General features: G+C 40.4%; 1 protein-coding gene across 2 annotated transcripts; it reads left to right on the forward strand.

Annotated features, from left to right (window-relative positions):
- Positions 1-6,683: 6,683 nt before the first annotated feature.
- Positions 6,684-14,303, forward strand: ap5s1 (adaptor related protein complex 5 subunit sigma 1). Of its 2 annotated transcripts, none has more exons than XM_083791376.1 (3): positions 6,684-6,927; positions 8,538-8,829; positions 12,870-14,303. In XM_083791376.1, exons 1-3 carry the CDS (start codon positions 6,755-6,757, stop codon positions 12,996-12,998), a joined length of 594 nt encoding a protein of 197 aa, XP_083647502.1. In that variant the 5' UTR covers positions 6,684-6,754; the 3' UTR covers positions 12,999-14,303. The 2 variants fall into 2 exon arrangements, with proteins under 2 accessions (XP_083647502.1, XP_083647503.1); XM_083791377.1 differs by having other exon boundaries at positions 8,538-8,824.
- Positions 14,304-23,051: the final 8,748 nt, after the last annotated feature.

Raw genomic sequence — 23,051 nt, forward strand, 5'->3', positions numbered from 1 at the left:
AGTAAAGTTTGAGTTCACTGTGTATGCATTTTTTCACCTATATAGTCTTAACCTACATAAGATTGGAAGTTGAGCACATAGTATATATTTGTATTCCATTGCTTGAGGTTGCAGTTTTCTTGACAAACTTCAAGTTAAAACAGTTAAGATACACTGCGAAAGACATTTATTATATTTGTATATGTTGTGCTATGTGTATATAATGCTGTGTGTATATAAATACAGTGTACTGTATAATGTTGCTCTCGTGCACAAACCTTGTATCTTGATACGTTTACATTTTAATGGCCTGTCAAAAAAGCAATCAGCTAATCTACAAGCTCACACTGCTTAGTGATCTGGTGTGCCGTGAGCTTGTAGATTTATCATTGCTATAAAAAGTGGTTACGTCTGGGATTTGTAAATATTGAATCAATATATTTCAGTCTACATTGTAGACTGAAACAAGAGTAGACTACAAGATACATTTGAGAAATCAACAAGTTTGTGATAAAGTTAGCATAAAGTCCTATAAAAGTATGAACAAAAAGGAAAGGTTATGCATTTAAGTAAAAATAAATGGAAAACATTTCATCAAGTAATGACAAAAGAAACTTTAAAAACAAGATTAGTTCATTTCCATGTCCATGTCCATTTAATTCTTTAAAAGGACATTTACTTCTTTAAAAGGACACACGTGTTCCATAGCCTGTTTGGCGCAGTGTTTTTTCAAATTCTCCCACCCAGCCTTGGACTGGTTTGTCAGTTCAGGCACGTGTACATAGACATTTCACACACACACATTCCTTTCTACAGAGGGAGTGGCTGTGCCGGGGATGCACGTGTGCAAGCCGCTTTGCCCTCCTACATTTGGAATGAGGTCACTAGGCCTGAGAGAACACTGCAACAAATGTCACGTTTTAAGCAAACCATTTTTTTTTTTTTTAATCCTGGTTTTGATTTACAATAAATCAATCCAGTACCTGGATTAGGTAGGGAGAGATTATCTTTTTCATTCAAATAAGTCTCAGTTTTAAAAATGGTAAGACTTTAAACTTCAGCATAATAACTTGATTGAAGAAAATTCAATTCACTGCTGAGTTAAGTTCTGTACTAAATGACACTGGGATATGCCAGGCTGTAAAGAAATTACAGCCTGGCATCCCCCAGTGTCTGGTAGGCTACAGTTTAGATGCCCAGAAAAAGAGCAAAAACAACACACAATGGACTGCTGAGGTCACTTACCGGCATAGTATTCTCTGTTTCAGTCTACATTGTAGACTGAAACAGAGAAGAGTAGACTCTACAAGATACATTTGAGAAATCAACAATAAAAGTTTGTGATAAAGTTAGCATGAAGTCATATCAAAGTATGAACGAAAAGGAAAGGTTATGCATTTAAGTAAAAATAAATGGAAAACAATTCATCAAGTAATCACAAAAAAAAGAAACTTTAAAAACAAGATTAGTCCATTTCCATGTCCATTTAATTATTTAAAAGGACTCCACGTCCACGAGTAGACTCTACAAGATACATTTGAGAAATCAACAATAAAAGTTTGTGATAAAGTTAGCATGAAGTCCTAGTATGAACAAAAAGGAAAGGTTATGCATTTAAGTAAAAATAAATGGAAAACATTTCATCAAGTAATCACAAAAAAAGAAACTTTAAAAACAAGATGAGTCCATGTCCATGTCCATGTCCATTTCATTCTTTAAAAAGGACTCCATGTCCATTTAATTCTTTAAAAGGAACACACGTGCTGTCTGCTGTGAGCATGTGCATGATGTGCCCAGCTGATCCAGACTGAATTCCAAAAGGTCCTCCCCTTTGGCTTCTAGCCAAAGTTTCAAACTCTGCATGTGGATATCCCACAAGCCGTGTGTTCATTTCCATGTCTTTAATTCTTTAAAAGGACACACGTGCTATGAGTACAGTATGTGCCCAGCTGCATGATCCAGAGTAACTTGCAAAACGTCATCCCCTCTGGCTTCTAGCCAAAGTTTCAAATTCTGCATGTGGATATCCCACTAGCCTTGTGAGTAACCTCTCGTCAGCAGACTGTTGTGGCCTGGGGAATATACAGAAAGTTGCTGGGACCGTTTTTTGTTGACGTTTTACCATGTATTGTTTAACTAGCACTTTAAGACAAAGAGACCGAGATGTGACTGAGAGCTGGATAGGAATATACAGTACATGGACACACACACACACACGCACACACATGCACACACACACACACACACACACACACACACACACACACACACACACACACACACAAATAATAATTTGATGAATTGTTTAGTCTGGAGCCTAATAAAACAACATTGTTGTGATCCTAAGAGCTATATGTTTTAGTCAGGTGGTGGTCTCTGCAAGCCAAAGCAAGCTTCTGGAACAAGATAACAGTACTTACCGGAATGTCATATGACTTTATATTCCATGTTCTGAGAAGTTTTCTAAGCACAGTCTAAATATACTGTTAATACATTCGCAGAGGCCGATACACATGGCCAGAACAGAAGATATGAGTCATCATGACAGAGAGAGGTAAGGTTAACTAAACATGGCAGGTCAGGAACAGACTAGTTCATTTCCAGGGCTTTAATTCTTTAAAAGGACACACGTGCTGTGAGCATGTGCCCAGCTGATCCAGAGTAACTTGCAAAACTTCCTCCCCTCTGGCTTCTAATCTAGCCAAAGTTTAAAATTCTGCATGTACCCACTAGCCTTGTGGGTAACCTCTCGTCAGCAGACTTTTGTGGGTATATAGGGGTAGACATAGCTGGGACCGCTTTTTGTTGACGTTTTACCATTTATTGTCTAACTAGCGCTTTAAGACAAAGAGACTGAGATGTGACTGAGAGCTGGATAGGAATATACAGTACATGAATTGAATCACACACACACACACACACACACACACACACACACACACACACACACACACACACACACACACACACACACACACACACACACACACACACACACACACACACATTTTTATGTTTTTTTATATTCCATGTTCTGAGAAGTTTTCTAAGCACAGTCTAAATATACTGTTAATACATTCGCAGAGGCCGATACACAGAACAGAAGATATGACAATAATTACAGATATGTGGCAATAAATAGAAGCATTTAAAAAATCACTTTGAGAAGTGGTGTAGGGTTTCAGTAGTCATGTATATTTTTCCTGTGATTTGTATTATGTTTGCCAGTGGGTTAGGTTCATTCCAGGGTTGGCAAGTCCAGGGAGTATGAATCACATTGAGTAACAGAATTGGTCTGGTGTCTCTAATTATTATTATATTATTATATTATAAAGCCCTGCCCATGGCTATTAGTATGTGTGTAATACGGTAGTATTCATAAATGACCAAAACACTCATTATTATATAGTATATCTACATAGTATTTATAATGATAAATGCATCAAATCTTTTTTCATTGGGATTATATGGCCATATTATTGGGCTTGTTAGGCTTGTTTTTCTAGGGGAGATTTGGCTTATTTCTCTCACAAGAGTTGGCTTATTTTTGGCTTGTTTTTCAAGGTGGGTTGGCTTATTAGAGAATTGCCTAAACCGGTTGATTGCTTTCACTCATCCCTCAGATATACTGACATTTAGATGCTCTTTTTCAGAATGACTCCCCAAACTAGTGAAATGTTTGGATTTTGGGTATTGCTCAACAGGAAACTCTTTCTTTCTTTCTTTCTTTCTTTCTTTCTTTCTTTCTTTCTTTCTTTCTTTCTTTCTTTCTTTCTTTCTTTCCAGTTGGCCTGGATTCTAGTTATATACAGTGTGTTTGTTTCGCATGTACCAATACTGTATCTGAATACTAAACACTACAGTTCTGAGCCAACTCCTTGGCCCACATTGCTCCTGTTCGCCACCATGCACCATTTATGCAAATCTATTACCACATCACTCCCCAGTCTGACCAGTTTGACACCAAGCCCTCTCTATCCCATCCTCCGCTGCTGGGTGGAGAGTTGATCAAAGGGGGCCTAATACAAAAGCTCCAGCCTGGGTGTCAGCTCTTCCTCTCTGCTTGCTCTGACCTGTTGACACTGACAGTAATCTGACAACTTCCAAGTTTCTTCCCAGCTTTACTAGAGATCTAACACCCATACAGAGACTGTTAAACGAGAAGCATGATGACATTGGGGTTTCTCACTGGGTGGGGTTGTGCTGTAAACCATCACAAGTTGAACTTCATTGTGAACCTTTACATGGCTTGCAATACTGATGGTTACACTGCTTGCAAAAGTAAGATGTGTAGTGGAGAGAGTTATATTATATTGCCGCAGATTAGGCCTTGTGTTTTGGGTCAACTTGATAACAACAGTGAACTAGAAAGGTCACAATTTTGGAAAAATTGCAAAGTTTGGTTGACGCAATCGCTTATAAGTAAGTAATTTGGAGGGGATTTATCCCCCCAAAAAATCTATTTAAATAGCATGTTATTGTTTAGAACTTTAGACAGATGCTAGATTTGACGTTTTCCTGGTATCCCTGTTTCTTTGACTAGTGTTACAGTAGGCCTACATGTTCTCATTGCACTCTACTTGTGTATACCCTGTTGTTTGTTTTCTACCAGGCTTCATGCCATTTAATCCGATTTCACACGTGTATGTCGTTCTGGATAGGAGCATCTGCTAAATAAATGCCTAATTGAAAATTGTAGAATGAATGTTTTTCTGAACAAGCAACTCTGTTTCCCTTCCAGTTTTAGTCTTTTCACATCAGTAGTTTCTGGGTCAGCTTGACTTGCACATCCTTTTTCTGCACTTTGACCAATAGTGTGACTTTTCAATCCCATGCTTATTCTTTAGTTTCTATGTCTTTCAAACCCTCACAGCGATTGGTCCATGTTGACTGGCTGATTTCCCTTGAACCGCATCCTGTTGTTCTTTTTCTGCTGCCTTGTTTCAGCAGAGGAACTCTGATTAACCTGAAGAAATGACACAACTGAAATGTACCGCTAGGGTGTAACCTTACGTTAAGACTAGATGGAAATTGTACAAATTGACCTAACGTATGAGGGCACACCCTGTGAAGTTTAATCACTTCATTGTGTGCAATATAGTTCACTGATTTGAATTGTTGCAAGCAATCCTTTGAGCTTATACACCTGCATTTATGAACACATTATTCATCTTTCTTAAACATAAACCTAAAGTTCTTACAATTCTGATGATTTTAATAGGCAAATGTATTACTAGCAAACTGATTTTATAATAATCTTTGTCTGATGTAGCTCTTTAGCAAACACTGATTTTGTATTTGAATGTGAAAAATTCTGGTAACACTTTGTGGTAGTCATCGGTTGTTTGTCTTGCAAACAATACCTCTCGCTTACTTCCACTCAGTGTAGCCTATAGGTATCTTAGTCAATCATTACACATAGCAGTGATATCTCATGTTCACAGCTCTTGAATGTGAAAGTGAATATTGACAAAATGATGTAATAGCTGTCTTGGGTGTAGTTAAGTGTGTGCCTCATGTTAACACCCGCACCAATCATATTATAACCATCACTTACTACGAGATAATTCATTCAGGTTATTGAGGAACTGGTATTAGTTCTCTATTTGGCTTAATTAAAGCAGTAGCTTACTTTGTAGGTTAGTAGGTTATTTTCCTATTGAAACAGCTGAGCTCCCATTTCATTCAAACAAACATCACCAGTGACCACACTTAGAATGTCATAATATAGCTCTCTAGGATCACAACATCACTTTCTCTCACTGGTCTGTATACCGCCAGACGTATGCTGGGGTGATGTTGACAACGGAACTCTCTTCTCTCTCTTCCTCCTAAGACTTGTGTGTGTTGAGAGGGGCCTCTCTCAGACTTAAGGAAGTGTGACCATGTAGCAGCTGCCAGCTGCTGTTCAACAGTTGTGTTTGTTTGCTATGACCTGAATGCAAACACCAAGGCTATATGACCTGATGATTCTGGAGTCTTCTACATCAAGCTCCTGCAACATCTATCTGTCTATCTATCTCTGTCTGTCTGTCTGTCTGTCTGTCTGTCTGTCTGTCTGTCTGTCTGTCTGTCTGTCTGTCTCTCTCTCTCACACACACACACACACACACACACACACACACACACACACACACACACACACACACACACACACACACACACACACACACACACACACACACACACACACACACACACACACACACACACACACACACACACACACACACACACACACACACACACACAAACAAACACACACACTTTGATTGATTGATTGAAATATTTATTAACAGTTTGCAGAATTACAGTACATTTCAAGCACAAACTCAATACAAAGACTGTTAACTGCGAGTGGACGACCCAATTATAAGCATTACACTGGTTTACAACAGGGGGGTGAGGTGAAAGGGGGGGGCGGCTTTCTCTTGTGAATGTAGATATCATCTCACTATGTCTATGTGACACACAGCAGGTGTTTTTGTAGCTTATCGGTTCACAGCCAGTAAACGCGTTTTCATCACGATCAACTACTGCTGGGACTCCGTATTATCGGCTCTCGTTTACAGCTGCTTTCATTTTCCATTCAACAAGCGCCATCTGGTGTCTGCAAAACGTAAAAGCAACAGCGGTTGTTCTGAAAATTAAGTCATATGACCAACACGGAAGTCAAGTGTGAGAGAACAGTTTGTGGTCTTATTTGGCATCATTTCTAACCTGTCCTAGGACCTAGTTAGCTGTTGAACAATCTTGAAGTAAAACAAAAATAAACATGGTGCAGTGTTTCTTGATTCACACAATCTGCTCGGTGAGCGCTCTTGGTTCTGGGGAGAGTCGTGTGTTGTATTCACGTGTGTTTGGACCAGATGAGAGCGTCCTAACCACGCAGCTTGGTCCAGAGGAGAGGAGACTCCTAGAGAAAGAGAAGTTATTAACGGTGGCCAGGTGAGTGCTTCATCTGCCAGGAGACCCAATTTGGTATGCATTAGATCAGGTGACAGTCACGGACCCCCATACTCTCTAATATCTCTGGGACAGTCTCTACAAAGAGGTTAGCCCTCCAAGCAGAACCCAATGGTACTGAAGTTTCTGACATTTTTGACGACCCTACACAAAGCGACATCCAAATTTCAGAAAAGCTTTATGGAGGGTTCCGAGAGGGGCTACAAAGAGGTGTAAGTTAGCAGCAATGGTATTAGGGCTATGGACCAGAGCTAGGTAGTGTAGCCGTCCAAAATTCAGAAAAGGTAACCGATGGTGCCGAAAGGGGCTAGGTGTAAGTGATATTATTTTGTTAGGCTTGCTATAGTATTTGTTTTGTTTCTAAACAGAAAATGCATTTTCAGGTTGCCAGGAGAGCGAATTTATATTAGATACAGGATAAACAACTGAAAGTGAAGCTGATTAATGGGTTCTCTCTCTTGATTGAACCTCACCCCTGCCCACTTTGACAGGATGAAATGGTGTAGGGTTGACGACAGAGTACAGCACCTTGCAATGGGTCTGGTCCAGGTCCACAAGATTCTATACACCACCAAGATACCCATGTACCTATAACTGTCTAAATACTTCCTTAATGTCAATGAAGTCCACACCCACAACACCAGAGGGAGTTCAACAAACCATGTGCAACCCAGATTCGGCACAAACAAGGGACTAAATTAATTTAGCTCCTATACCACAAAAATGTGGAACGCCCTACCAACTGTCATTAAGACATGTGAATCCCTTGACTGACTCCTTCAAAACTGCTCTCAAAGGGCTCCTACGGACGGCTACAATGCGAAACTGGCCCCCGTATAATCTGAATCCCCCACCTACCCCTTTCCCCCCTCACTGTATATGTTTTTCCCCCTTACCTCCTTTATGATGATTTCCTGTTTTTGGCTATATATAAGTGTATATTTGTACGTCTCTAAATGTTATGATGAATTGAAAACGGTGGACCCTCTTGTGAACAAGTGTAATGCTTTATGGTGTCGTCCACTCACAGTTAACAGGTTTTGTATTGAGCTGTGCTTGAAATGTACTGTAATTCTGCAAACTGTTAATAAATACTTCAATCAATCAAATCAAATCAAATTAGTCACTATCTGTTAAGAATCCCTTAATACTAAAGTGTGACATTTCAAAGCTGTGTGCCTATGCTCGGATTAACATTGATGGGAAGTCAAATATGGTGTGGTTTTAACAGAGTTAAAATATAAACACACCTACTTGAGATTATCATTATTACATGGAGAATGTGCTATTTCCAATGGACTTTTGTCTGGGAAGCTGGGAAGAATTAACCACTTAAAAGTTAAAACCCTCTAGAATAGACTTAGTAAGCTGGACCCGAGTTGGCTCTGTACTTCACCAATTCTCTTCGCCAAAAATAGCTCATCTACAAGCTCACACCACAAGCACTTGTAGATCGGCTATTTATGGCCAATGTTCCCTCCAGAATAGGGTTGCAGGGCCCTGGGGGTTCAAGAGGTTTAATGAATTTCCGTGAGTGCAAATAAAGAATCTTATCTCTCAAATTGAAGTGAATTAAATCAATTAATATTCAGACAGGTGCGGAGTGCCGTGGCGCTGTCCAGGGAGGCCGCGGGCAGAGTGCTGTTGGAGGCGGTCCTCGGGGAGGAGGTGGTGGCCCTCCAGGAGGCGGACAGCGGGGTCCTCAGGCTGAGGGCCGGAGAGCCCTTCTCTGGGGAGAGGAGCGTGCTGTGGCTGGGCGTCCAGAGCCTGGGCTTCACTTTGGTCTGTGAGCCACATGAGAACCTGCTGCTGGCTGAGGCAACCCTGAAGAACGCCACCAGACACTGTCTGGAGGACCTCAGGATGCTGGGGCCTGGGAGTGAGGTGAACCTGATTTCTGTTTTATATTCTGGCATAAAAGCTTGGAAGTTAACTGAAAATATATTTATTTAATTTTGTACATTTAGAGTCAATAACCAGGCTCATATATTTAATTCAGGAGAGAGCGACCATTTATCAGCTTCAATATTATAGTGTTCCATTTCCATTTTCCCCTGCTCATTTCTTCTTTAGTGTCATCACTACAAATTCCACTTGTTTATCCTGTCATCTGTTTGAGTTCTCTCTCCTCATTGGCTACATTTGATTGATTGATTCTTTATTTATTCTTTAAGTGTCATGCTTCCGAAGAAGCCCAGCCCATATGGACTTACAGGACACTTTTTACAGTTTACATAAACAATGACAATAAACCACCATGACGGTTTGCAAACAATGATCAAGTCAATACCAAACTGACTAATACACTCCAGATCCTTACAAGGCAGATTACATAATATACAACATAAAATAAAATACAGGCCTAAAATACCATTAGGCCTGTGACAGGAGACACAGTGACATAGAGTCCGTGGGGGCCACGGGGCCTCTGCCCCATGAGGAATTAGACCTTAATGCCTCAGCCCCCATGAGGAATTAGACCTTATATATATATATATATATATATATTCGCCTCGGTTCGTCCAGTTTATACTGCACAAGGTCGCGCCGCGCCCGTTCGCGCAATTCTCGTCTTTGCATTGACTTTGTATGTAATCGAACCGCTCTAACCATCCAAGTCTGAACGCACCTTTAACACCTCTTCTGTCCTGGCCCGGGGGTGGGGGTTGGTGGGGGGTGGACCACGTTGCCTGTCCTCTTGTACACAATGCAGATCGGGCATTCAAATGCTAATCTGGTGGCTTGTTTTCACCTGCCAGGTAGGGTATGCATACAGTACTGTACTCTGCTTAGGCTACTTGTTCACAATGAAACCACCACCAGCAGGAACACCCTGGCTGGCAACAGTGATGCCAGCCTGCCATTGAAACCTGCCACCGTCCCAGCGACGGAACACAGAACCTGCTGAGGCGGACAGAACTAGTGTCTGTCTACATTCACTGCACCGCACATGTCCTGAATTTAGTTATGCAGGATGTTGTCCACTATAAAAACATTTAGTCTCTGAGGAAACACATGTACCTACTTGAACGCAATAAAATAGGGAAAGCCTTACGATATTTATGTATATCGTGTAATCTGTAATGTATTGTATACTTTCGATTGTATACTTTTATGAATCTGTGCTCCAAACCATGTGATCATGGTCGTGAGTTAAATAAATGATGATAATGATGAAGAGCTGGGATTGTCTTCTACTCCAGGCTCTAGAAACAAACTGGGCTGTCCTAAATACTTCATTATTAAATAACTTCTGTCCATCATCTTCCCAGAATAGATCAGGATTTCTTTGTTGCATTGCCTCAAATAGTGGAACCCTCAAATCATCATACAGGGTACAATAAAACATAAAATGAAATTCATTTTCCACATCATTTAGGTCACATACATTACATAATATATTCTCTTTGGCACTGCTGAAAACCGCTCTACCTCAATAGCCAGAGGCAGGATACCAGTTCTCAGCTGGGCACACAATGACTGCTGGTCATTGTGACTGCTGGTCATTGTGTGCCCAGCTGAGAACTGGTATCCTACAATCTGTATCCTGATCTGAAAACACCAGTGAGAGTAAATGCACTGGACCCCAGTGTCTGGACCCCCCAAAACAATTGGGTCTAAATTAGGAGTATTCAATCCAGAAACAATTGTACACCCAAACACTACTCCCATAAAAATATTAGGGACACGTGGTGGGTATTTATTGTTCTACAGTACTGCAGAAATCTACAGTGTTACAACCTCTGTAGCATTATGCTGTCCAAATGAATATAATGCACTTCCTCATCCCGTGTTCTATTTAATACATTGGAGCTCCCATGATGCAACTTGAGATTCATGACTTGGGAGATGCATAATTCATCGTCCTATTTTGCGCCTCTGCACTTACGTTTATCAACCGTGGAGCTCATTACACCCTGAAAAATGATAGAATAATTTGAGGATGATAGCAAGTATGAGGAAAATCCTCTGCTGACCACTTTTTTCCTGGAAATGTGTCCCCTTCATTGTCCTATATATATATATATATATATATATATATATATATATATATATATATATACATTTGTGTGGCTGTGGTAGGTAGAAAGAAAAGCCAGGCAACAGTTGTAAGGAGGTTAAAAAGTAATGCAGTATATTGAATGTTCATAAAATATAGTCTACATTGTTTTTAGTGTTTAACTGAAGTAATTAAATACAGGGACAAAAACGTGTGATTCCTGTACATTAATTTATTCTTAATTATTTTTTGATTGAGCAGTCTCTTTCAATCTCGGTCAACTGCATACGCCATAAAACAAATCTAATCCAATTGATTTCAACATTATTATTCGCCACGGGAGCACAACTCAGTTTATGATCTGTGCTTCTGATAATTTATTTTACTGGTGGGAATCTCTTATTTGAACAGTGTTTCACCAGTTTGAGCGCACCAGTGGTGATGCTAATGCAATTGCTCAAATGATGGCAACTCAATTTCACACCATGGAAGGTGGCGCTTAAAACAAACAAAGCACCGGCGGTGAGAAATGACTGCTACGTTGTAGCTGTAGCTTCCTGGGATCATTAACAACTCAGTTTCCACTTTATGGTAGAGCACGACTACTATATAATATCAGTCATTATTTTACCATTCTGACGACATCTGTATCTGCAATTATGCAGCCGATATGTTCCAATCATTATAGGTTACTTAAAACATGTCGAAACATTTTCCAAAAATAGCTGATCTACAAGCTTCAATGTGTTGCAACGCGATGCATTGTAAGCTTCTAGATTGGCTATTTCGGTACATTTTGAAGTAAAGTGTTTTTATTTATTCGATTGCTTATAAGTAAAGCCTTCTCAAATGCAATATTTAATCACATCATCACCATCATATCCTTTATTTAACCAGGTTAAAATACTCATTGAGATTCAAATCTATTTTCCAAGTATGACGATGACAAGATTCAGCAACAATAGACAAACAATACATGTACAGTATATATCACACACTACTAGACACAAGTGAACACAATATCCAGTTAACACCCTGAGCGGCATAAACTGAGTTCTCCGTCCTATCAAATAGTAACACCCAGCGATGGAGATCAATGAAAGGATTAATAAAAGGATTTATTGATAAAACCGATCGCATAGCTCCACAGGCTGGGAGCGTCTGTTGGGCAACATTCAATGTCATTTCCAGTTGGGACGTCATCCAAAATGTTCCCCCCATTTTAGCCGATCAGATCGAAAATCTTAAAATGTGAATAAATCATTCCGTCCAATTCTAAGCAAAGATGATGTTTTAGACGGGCCATCGCGGTCCCGTCGCTAGTCGCATTAGAATTAATCATACCTCCCGTTGTTGTAGATCGCCTCGGTGGTGTTTTGGCTGCATCTAGCTACTTCAGCTACATCCGGGATGCTCCGTTGCTGCAAATCGCTGGACGCTTTGATTTAATGGTCCTAAATACCTCTGGGCGTTCGGGTGTTAAAGTGCAAAAGAGGATCGGAAAGCAAAATGGTTACAAACGACTTCTAAGTGCAGCAATTGTCAACAACAAAATAGGCGATCTTGTTTGCCAATAGTACGTCTCCCTATCCAGGCTAGATTTAAATTTCCCCAAAGTGATCTGCTAGGATAGCTTTTGCAAATCATTCCAAGAAGAAGAGGCAGCATATAAAAGCTTATTTCTTTGAGTGGTACAACCACTCCTATAGACAGCTATGTGTGTGGCTGGGTCCCTGGGTCTGTCTGTCCCTACGAAAATAGCGTTATAGCGTTTGTTCACCACCAAGTGTCACTGTTGCACAGCCTAACACACATACACACAGGCCAGGGAGGAGGGCTAGTACAGTACAGTACAGCACAAGTACAGCACCACTCACTTCAGATGGGTCTGATTTGTTTTCAAATCCCATGTGTTGCTGCTCAGGTCCTGCTGAAGAGCGACCGCATTGATGTTCTGCTCAACCGGCTGCTTCCTCACGGACAGCTCCTCTTCCTCAACCACCGTTTCGCTCAGAGTTTGGAGAAGGAGGTTGCTGCCTACATGGCCAAATGAGATGCAACAGCCTTCTTCATACAATACTCTGTCTTGGTGTGAGGAAACTGCTCTTCTGGAGAAGCTCTGCCTTCTTCAAGCTGTTTGAAACTCCACTTCGCTGCCCTTTAGATGGAGTTTTGCAGAAGATGGCAGCGTGTGACACGCTGAGACTGAAAGTGAGTGTACACCACATGATGAGTCAGTGTATGTACACCTTCCTGCATGCAAGATTTTAACTTGCTGTGAAGCAAGATGATGTTGATGTTGATCAGTGTTCAACCATCCAGTTGACGTTTGGACTGACATTGAGGAAACATGGTGTCCCTGGCTGTAGGAAATGGAACAATGAACTTATGAGGACAGGGTTTTGAGTCACCAACACTCTCCCCTGGTCACTATTGGTCGACTGGCCAGTGTGTTTCTCATATGCAGTCTCTATGCAGACCAACTCTGGGTCTTCTTGGTGGGAGTATCCTGGCTGTGCAATCCTGGAATGACCTTGGAGATAATAAGACAATGAAACAGGAGTAGTGGAAAAGCTTGTTTAATCACTTTCAACCTCGCATCTCTATTTTGGCCATTTAAAAAATAACAAAAAATTCTCTATCTACTAGCTCACATCTGTTGTAAGTGGCTAAAGCTCACTTCCCACTAACATCAATCACTTGTCCATCATTTATCTAAGTCTTACAATCTGAGAAATTGTTACTTTTCTAAGTCAAACGTGATACATTTTCTTGAGAGTGAAGCGGACTGTCGTCATGTCACTGTATGAACTCAGGAGTGAGTTTATGCCAGCCTGTATCAAGCAATATCACACTTGTGTGAAACTATCTGCAACTGCTCCTAAGTATTGTCTTGATTTGAGGGCAAAACTGTGAAGCTAACAAAAAATATGTTTTGGAACTTAAAGAAGGAAAAGAAAGTTAATACCAAAGTGTGAATGCATCCATACATGTTTTGGCATTTTAAGTAACCATGCAGTGAAATAAAGGATAAAGTGATGGGAGCATTTTCATGAACTCTTTAATTCATTCCAGTTTGGTTCACCTAATTGCATGTATAAAATGACAAAATGCAGAAATTAGAGGGAAGTATTGTGTAGATGTGTGAGATGTGAAAGAATACCCTGGGAGGCTTATTAAAATTTCTCGCCTCAAAAGAAACCCAAAGAAAGCAAACAAACAAACTGAAATAGGTTAATACCGGTACCTTTGTGTAAATAGCAACTTTCATATCCAACTAAGCCCAGGGGATGGCTCTGTTGTTGCTCTCTAGCTAGCCAAGCTGCATTGTGTGGAGAGAGAGGACGACATTGTAGAGAACTGCTACTTGTCTTTGAGTTATGAGCTAAACATTTATTTATTTTAAGTTTGAGCTGTAGAAATTGCCTGTATGAATTTGAATAATGTGCCAATTTGCCAAATGATAAATCTTAAGGTTGTCATGGCAACTGAAGGATGTGCATTTAATTGTCAGCCAAATACCCGTCCAACTCAAATCACATAAGTCAATAGTAACCTTCCAAAATACCCAAAGTTCAATATAAAAAAATCTATCTCTATAATAAAGTATTGTCATTTTTTAATCCAGGACTTGCGTTACCTATACCTACTGCAAACTTTCAAAATAGTAGTGTATGTTATTTACATCTTATACATCAATAATCTTTCACATCTATCACAAATTTTGTAACAAAGCCATTCTGTTAGTGAAGCAGGTGGGATTAGGGTTCTTGATTCCTCCCCTGAAGTATGCTGCATAATGTCTGGTTTATATGAGGCTTCATTGACAGGACAGGAATCATAGGATAAACTTGCTTGAAACTTTGCCAGAAAGTGCAGTGTCAGTTGGAGAGAGAGAGAGCGAGAGAGAACAAAGATGTTCCTTCTCCACTAGGGGGCAATGTGCAACCAGGCATCCGGTCTGCTAAGCCTGCATGCTGGTAATGAGACAAATGACAGCACAAGAGCAGAAATGCTCCTAAACTAAGAAATAATGATTGCTGCTTTGAAACCGTTTTTAAAATGAGCTGTGAGACATCAAATAAACAGTTGCAGAAATTGTTTTCATGTGTGTGTACTGTGTACACGGTTTGTAATCCATCCTATTAGTAATGCACAGTCATAGAAATTAGATTGGCGATGGCAAACAGCTGTTTGAAGAAGTGTGTGTGTGTGTGTGTGTGTGTGTGTGTGTGTGTGTGTGTGTGTGTCATACTCTCCACTGCATCCCTGTAAGAGGCCTGTACAAGGCTTGAAAGATGAGAACATCCCTAAAATGAAACCCGCCTCTTTGAAATGGATCAGTTTTGGGGAAGAATTAGGGTCAGGTTTAATTCAAGTATTTCTAATTAAAGAGCCACTTCACCCCTTTTGCAACTAGATCCTTTTTATGTTGTTTGGGAGACAAGAAACACTTTCCTGGGGTTTTTATGTGGGTAATGTGTTTTTAGATATTTTAGTATTTCAAAGTGTCCATGGACTCCGTGATGTCATGGACACTGGGCTTGCTTACTTCCTGGACTACACTTTGGGCATGTACAACTTCCTGGAAGTGAGCCCACTGTCCATGACATGTCATGGACACTTTGAAATACTGAAATATCTAAAAACACAAATTACCCACATAAAAAAATACAGGAAAGTGTTTCTTGTCTCCCAAACATCATTAAAATAAGATCTGGTTGCAAAAGGGGCCCTTTGTCCAGATGTTTTCTGTTCTAATATTGTCTCACTCTCCAGTGTCCATCCAGTGTGTGTATGCTTCAACATTGTCAACTGTGTCCTGCCCATCGCCAGGGTCTATATTTGCTAAGTGGAAGAATAGGTATGCTGATCAAAATTAGCCTCACATAGTGTATATTGGGGTGTATGAAAACGAAACTATCTTCCTCCCCTTTTCCCCCAATTCAGTCATTCTGCCAATTCCCGCTTTTCTATGTACTGTTGTAGCCCACCTTGTCGCTGCTGGTTGGTTTGTTTATAGGGAGGGTGTAGAGGAGAATGTGTCTCCACTCTAATACATGTGAAGTTGCCAGCTACTTCTTTCGACCTCACAGTGAGAGTTTCACTGGGAGGGCATAATGCGTGTGGAGGATTGATTGATTGATTGAATATTTTATTAGACAACATATAAATGCAAACGGCACAATGTGCAGTCAAGCATCCTGTGCAAAAGGATTTCACAGAATCTGAATGGAATGCAATGGAAACAAGGCCGCAAGGTCTTGTTTCCATTCGGGTCCCATACACTCACACACAATCATGACATGAATAACAACAACAATTGATATACTGTAATAATAATAACAAAACAATTCTCTAAACATTAGATATATATAGTATGTACAGGTTGGGGCCGAAGTAAATGGGAAGGCTTTGCCTATATTTTATATCTTTTATAGAGGGACAGACAGTAGGCTGACAGGAAATGGGGAGAGAGATGGGGGAGTGACATGCAGTAAAGGCCGTCGGGATCGGGAGTCGAACCCGCGGCACACTACCAGACTAGATTACCAGCCAAGGTGCCTGGACAGCTGAGCCACGGCCCAGGCCAGCTTGACTATCTTCTACCCTGAGCCATTTTTGACAGCTGCTGAAAGTTGGGGTACCATTATAAGGCAAAATTTTCTAAATTTCATTATGCTTTAAGTAGCATGTGTCAAACTAGGGTGTTTTCATCATTCTGAATCCGTTCCAAGCATTAGCTAATTTAGATTTGCACGAAAAATACTCCTTGGGTTTAAAAAGGCCATAGCCGTCATCACAAATGTGATGAGGTCAGCACATTTGGGCACATTAGGGCACATTTGGTCAAGTTGCTATGGCAGAATTTAGCCCAAAGAGTGTTTTTCATGCAAAACAAATGCTTGGATTGGGTTCAGAATCATGAAAACACCCTAGTAAACATGATATAATAATGTAATATATCTGTATCGGAAACTATATAGATTACCGAAGTCTGACATAATTTCAAATCCTACCTGGTTTGCGGTAAGAACTGTGTTCCAAAAATAAACAAACGCTCCTGGCGGGTTCACTCATATGGATGTAAAAAATCAACTGCCTGCGAGAAAACACTAATGTTACTGCCGCCATAATTAGTTCAATCTTCGCTAGAAACGGACTGTATAAAATATGAGTGACTGACTGACAAACGATACAGACACACCTCCCCAACAATATGGCAGAGACGGTTTTGTTTATTTCTGGACCACAATGCTTATAAATATGAGACAATTTTCATGTCATGAGGTCGTTTTTTGGCCGATGCAAACAATCGGAGATCGGTCATAATATTGTGCATCTCTAATTCATGCTTTTTAAAGTGGTGCATTCCGGACAATATTAGATCAGAATTTGCTACTTTACTGCCTATTATATAAATATTTCGCATTGGTTCAATGCACTTGTTCCGTGCTGGTGCAATCATTATAAATGAAAGGGCTGATAGTACATTTCTCCGACAAAACAACGCTGTCTGAACGTCACTGTTGATTTGTTGGTCCAGTGGAGATATGAATGCCAGACAACTCATAACCCATACACGTACAGCATTCTTATTATGATACACATTGTTTTCATTCTTCTCTCCTTCAGTGGCTATGATTGGGTTACTAGTTTTGTGGGCAATAATTCACAAAGGAAGCTGCCATTTCGGTTCAAAATATATTTTAAACTAGAACTGCACTCTGTCGAGTGCATACTTGCTTGTTGCACACTAGTAGGCCATACATGGCCAACTAGTGCGCAAGCAGAGCGCGCAAGTACTTTCGACCGCTGTAAACTGTCAAATCTCAGTATCTCTGTGAAGGAACGTTTGAAATGTATAATTATTAGGTGTAACTATTTGCTAGCCGTACTTTTAATCTTCATCAGTGCCTTGTTTAACATCAGGTCACTAACAAATAAGTCCTCCTCTGTAAATGATATAATCTGTAAAGAGAAGCTAGCTATAATCTTTCTAACAGAGACATGGCTTGGCTCGGATGGAGCTGTTCTCCTAGCAAACTACAGTTTCATTCACTCTGTTCGCGAGGCTAAGAAAGGAGGTGGACTGGCAATAATCTTTTCAGACACATTAAAATTCAAGGCTCTGACCCTGGGCAGCTTTACATCCTTTGAATACCAGGCCACTATATTACTTGGTCAATCCTCTATGCCAATGATTAGCATTTATCGCCCGCCAAAATGCAGTAAAGCAATATTTCTAACAGAAATATCAGAACTTTTATCTATCTGCTCCACTAACTATGACAGAACTCTTATCTCAGGTGATCTTAATCTGCACCTGGATGATGCTACAGATGCTGTGGCTATGGGTTTCTTAGAGTTATTGCACTCCTTTGAGTTTATCCAACATGTTGTTGGGCCTACACACAAACATGGGCACACTCTGGACCTGGTGATTTCTAGAGGGATGAACATCACTGTGGAAAGGACTATTGAAAGGCCTGAGCTATCAGACCACTATTTGCTGTGTTTTAATATGACTGTCTCTGATCTAGAGAAAAACATCACTGAATATACCATAACAAAGCGTTTTTTTAGCTCTTCTGCAGCTGACGAGTTCTCTCGTCATCTGGGCCCCCCCTTGCCCGATACTCCCCCAGTAAATGATATGGTTCAAATTTTTAATCTTAAACTAGAGTCAGCTCTTGATATAGTGGCTCCTTTGAAAACAAAAAAGAAACATAACACCAGAGTGACGCCCTGGTTAAATGAGCATACACGCTCACTGAAGCAAGAATGTCGTAGAGCTGAGCGAGCTTGGAGAAAAAATAAACTCACCACCCACCTAGAGATTCTTAAAAAGTCAACAGTCACCTATAACAAAGCCTTGCGTCTAGCAAGGCAGGCATATTTCTCTGGCATTATTAACGAGAACAAGAAAAATGCCAGAGTCCTATTCTCTACCATTGATCGACTTTTAAACACCCCCCAGTCCTACAAGCAGTCATTCCCGGCCTCTAAAGCTAAGTGTAATGAGTTTGCATGCTTTTTTGATAACAAAATCTTTAACATTAGAGCTGATATTATGAATGGTGCTGCTGCTAGCGCAAACCTTCAAACAGCAGCTAATGGTCCCAGGGTAGATCCCTCCAGGGGGAGCCTATTATCGTTTTGCGCAATTTATGAAGACTAACTCCGCAAAACCATATCACAGATGACATCTTCCTCCTGTTCATTGGATACAATTCCCACCACCTTTCTCAAAGAGGTCTTAGACAGTGTGATTGGAGATATCCTAAAAATTGTAAACAGCTCTCTACAATCAGGCGTCTTCCCAGACTCGCTGAAGACTGCCGTAGTTAGGCCCCTACTCAAGAAACACAATCTTGATTCCTCTGTTTTGGGTAACTATCGACCCATTTCAAATCTACCCTTTCTGGGCAAGGTTTTAGAAAAATGCATCTCTCATCAATTGGATGTATTTCTACAGAACAATAACGTGCACAACAAATTCCAATCTGGCTTTAGGAAAAATCACAGCACAGAAACAGCACTTGTAAAAGTAATGAATGATCTTAGGGTGTCTGCTGACAAGAAACATGTATCCGTTCTCTTACTTCTAGATTTAACGGCTGCATTTGACACGATTGATCATTCAATTTTAATACAGCGTCTGGAGCACTGGATAGGCCTGTCTGGTACGGCCCTGTCCTGGTTCTCCTCCTACCTATCAAACAGAAGTTACTTTGTCAATCTAGCCGAGTTTGACTCAGACAAACACGACATCAGTTCTGGTGTTCCACAGGGCTCGATTCTTGGTCCTCTGCTGTTCTCCTTGTACATTCTGCCATTGGGCGAACTCATTACCAATCACGGAGTCAATTTTCATTTCTATGCTGATGATACCCAACTATATCTTTCTGTGGCCCCAGATGATCCCTGTGCTTTAGACCCGCTGTTGACCTGTCTGTCTGGCATCAAATGTTGGATGAGTGAGAACTTTCTCAAGCTGAATGAGGATAAGACAGAGGTTCTCATAATCGGTTCTAGCGAGCAGAAAGAATCAATAATAAGCAGACTTGGCAACCTGACTGTAGAAAGTAACAGTACAGTAAAGAACCTGGGGGTTATTATTGATTCTGAACTGAATTTTAATTCACACATTAATCATGTTACCAAGATTGCCTTTTTTCACCTTAGAAATATTGCACGAATCAGAGCCTATTTGTCCTTGGACGATGCAAAAACGCTAATCCACGCCTTTGTTTTTTCTCGGCTTGACTACTGCAATGCACTCTTTTCAGGACTGCCTAAGAAAACGACTGACAGATTACAACTTGTCCAAAATGCAGCAGCTAGAGTTTTAACTAGAACTAAGATGAGAGAACATATTACTCCAGTTTTGGCATCACTGCACTGGCTTCCGGTTGTTTTTAGGATTGATTTTAAAATTATTTTACTTGTCTATAAAGCTCTCAATGGTCTCGCACCTCCGTACCTCCGTGACTGCCTACCTGGATATGTCCCTAACCGCCCCCTCAGGTCCTCCAATGCTGGCCTACTTGAAGTGCCTAAAAGAATGTGCACAAAAAAATATGGTGAGGCAGCTTTTTGCTTCTACGGCCCAACAGCCTGGAATAAACTTCCATTCGAGCTCAGACACGCACCCTCTGTAGACATTTTTAAATCTCAACTCAAGACTCACCTCTTCACTCTTGCTTTTAGTTGAGTTTTACTATGCACGTTCCTGCCCTGACTGATTGCTGCATGTGGTGTTTTTATTTGTTTTTATTTATTTTATGTTCTTATATAAAATTTTGTTCTTTGCCATTGTTCTATCATTTTAACTACTTGTGTTTTATTGTATTATATTTTTGTGTCCTGCCCTGTGAAGCACTTTGAGCTGCATTTATGTATGAAAGGTGCTATACAAATAAAGTTTATTATTATTATTATTACCTACCTACTTTATGCATATAAACACCTAGATATTATTAAGTATGGTTCAAGTTTCTATCTATAAAAGAAATACAGTTTTATCGATGTAGATATATTCTAGATCATGATTTATTTTTCTTTGAAAAACTAAAAAGGGATCAAAATTATTACTTATTATTATTACCAGCCAACCCGCCACTTGATGCGTATGCAAATAAAACAGCAGATTTGTGCCTGGTTTGCTGGGACCAGATTACATAAATGACCATATTTCTTACGTCATCATTGAGAGCTAGTCATACATATACACACCATGTACTCTGGTCCCAGCAAATCAGGCACAATTTGCTATTTTATTTTACTGATTATGTATATAGTATATGTATGACTAGCTCTAAATGATGACGTAAGACATACATATACATATACATAATATACTATATAGAGTATGTAGTTGTAAGTTGATTAGCGGTATACTGTGGTTACTTTGCGCCAAAAACCGTGCCAGCCAACCCGCCACTTGATGCGTATGCAAATAAAACAGCAGATTTGTGCCTGGTTTGCTGGGACCAGATTACATAAATGACCATATTTCTTACGTCATCATTGAGAGCTAGTCATACATATACACACCACGTACTCTGGTCCCAGCAGATCAGGCACAATTTGCTATTTTATTTTACTGATTATGTATATAGTATACGTATGACTAGCTCTAAATGATGACGTAAGACATATGGTCATTTATGTGATCTGGTCCCAGCAAACCAGGCACAGATTTGCTGTTTTTTTGCATACACATCAAATGGCGGGTTGGCTGTCACGGTGAACGAAGACCGGGCGAAATTATTACTTGCGCGCTCTGCTTGCGCAAGTAAATATCTTTACATTGAATTTTTTTTATTCCATTTCTGCTAAGCAGCAAGCTATATAGGCTATGCTTAGATGATTTCCATTTATATTAGGATAAATATACGCGACTGTAAAGATTAAACATAGGGGAGGAGGCTTCACTTCTGCTTTATCGCTTGCTCATATCAGAGCTTCCGTTCTCCAGACTGTATGACGGAAGCATTTGAAAATTGCGCGACTCAACAGTCTGGCAACGCGAGACTATCTCCTTACTAACATCTAACAGAACTAACATCCTACTATAAGTAATTAAGTAGGTCAGAGAGGCGGATTGTCTGTATCAGCCGAAAGTGTGTCTATCCTCGTTACAATGCGCTAGAGTAGACCCCTGGCAGATGGAAAACCATGGAAAATCACAAGCCGTGCTACTCATTATGATGACGAGTTGATGGTGCCGGGGCTCAAAACAATGACATTGTGGTCCAATGGCGAGAGCTCTACCAGGACACAAAATACTATAAATAGAAAAGCTGGTCCCAGTAGTGGTCCAATTGCCTCCAAACTTGGCACAAATATTGGTCATTGGTCTGGCCTCTTTATTCACTTTTCTCAAAAATAGTAGTTTACATTCATATATATTTTCTTTCCCCATATTTTGGCCACTATGGTGCCTACTGGGCCAATGAGATAGAAACAGTTGTAACATCTCCAGCTCTCTCTATCAGACCACAAACATAGCGTTTATGCTATGCATGTGTAATGACACAGGCAAGACCCTGTGTGTGTGTGTGTGTGTGTGTGTGTGTGTGTGTGTGTGTGTGTGGAAGTGGAAGGAACCAGTGGTATCATTCGAAAACAGACCCATATGTGTGTAGCCTACTCCCTTCACACTATGGAAGTAAAAATGACTGCGACATAAATGTAACATTGCGGGTGAATGGAAAGAGCAGGTTGACAACATCCTGTCTGAATATACAGCTAGGTTGGACCTGATTGACAGATGCCACTGCCTCTGACCATGAATCTGGAAGCTGTAGGACAGGTGGCACTCTCCAAAGTCCCAACACCTGTTTTCCAATGTCCACATCCAACAGAATACTATGTGAGATGAACAACAAAACTGTGAGCTTGGTGGTTTTGGTCTTTTGGACTCAATTCACACAGTACCCGTGACATTATATTTCATTCACAGTGGGAAGGAGGGTTGGGGCTGCCAAGCGTAGAGTGGATCTACACCAGCATGCGGATTTCCCCTGAATGCTGAATAACGACAAGGATGTTAGGGAGCTGGCTCGATCCTCCCTGTTCTTAGACCTAAGAAGGCGTA

The sequence above is a fragment of the Protomyctophum parallelum genome (genome assembly GCF_964188405.1).
Source record: "Protomyctophum parallelum genome assembly, chromosome: 20".
NCBI lineage: Eukaryota > Metazoa > Chordata > Actinopteri > Myctophiformes > Myctophidae > Protomyctophum > Protomyctophum parallelum.

Bases quoted from the DNA above. Each gene is read 5' to 3' on its own strand.
- ap5s1 (XM_083791376.1), top strand. From the start codon at position 6,755: ATGGTGCAGTGTTTCTTGATTCACACAATCTGCTCGGTGAGCGCTCTT. The intron at 6,928-8,537 runs GTGAGTGCTTCA...ATTAATATTCAG, and splicing joins AAGTTATTAACGGTGGCCAG to ACAGGTGCGGAGTGCCGTGG. The intron at 8,830-12,869 runs GTGAACCTGATT...GTTGCTGCTCAG, and splicing joins TGCTGGGGCCTGGGAGTGAG to GTCCTGCTGAAGAGCGACCG.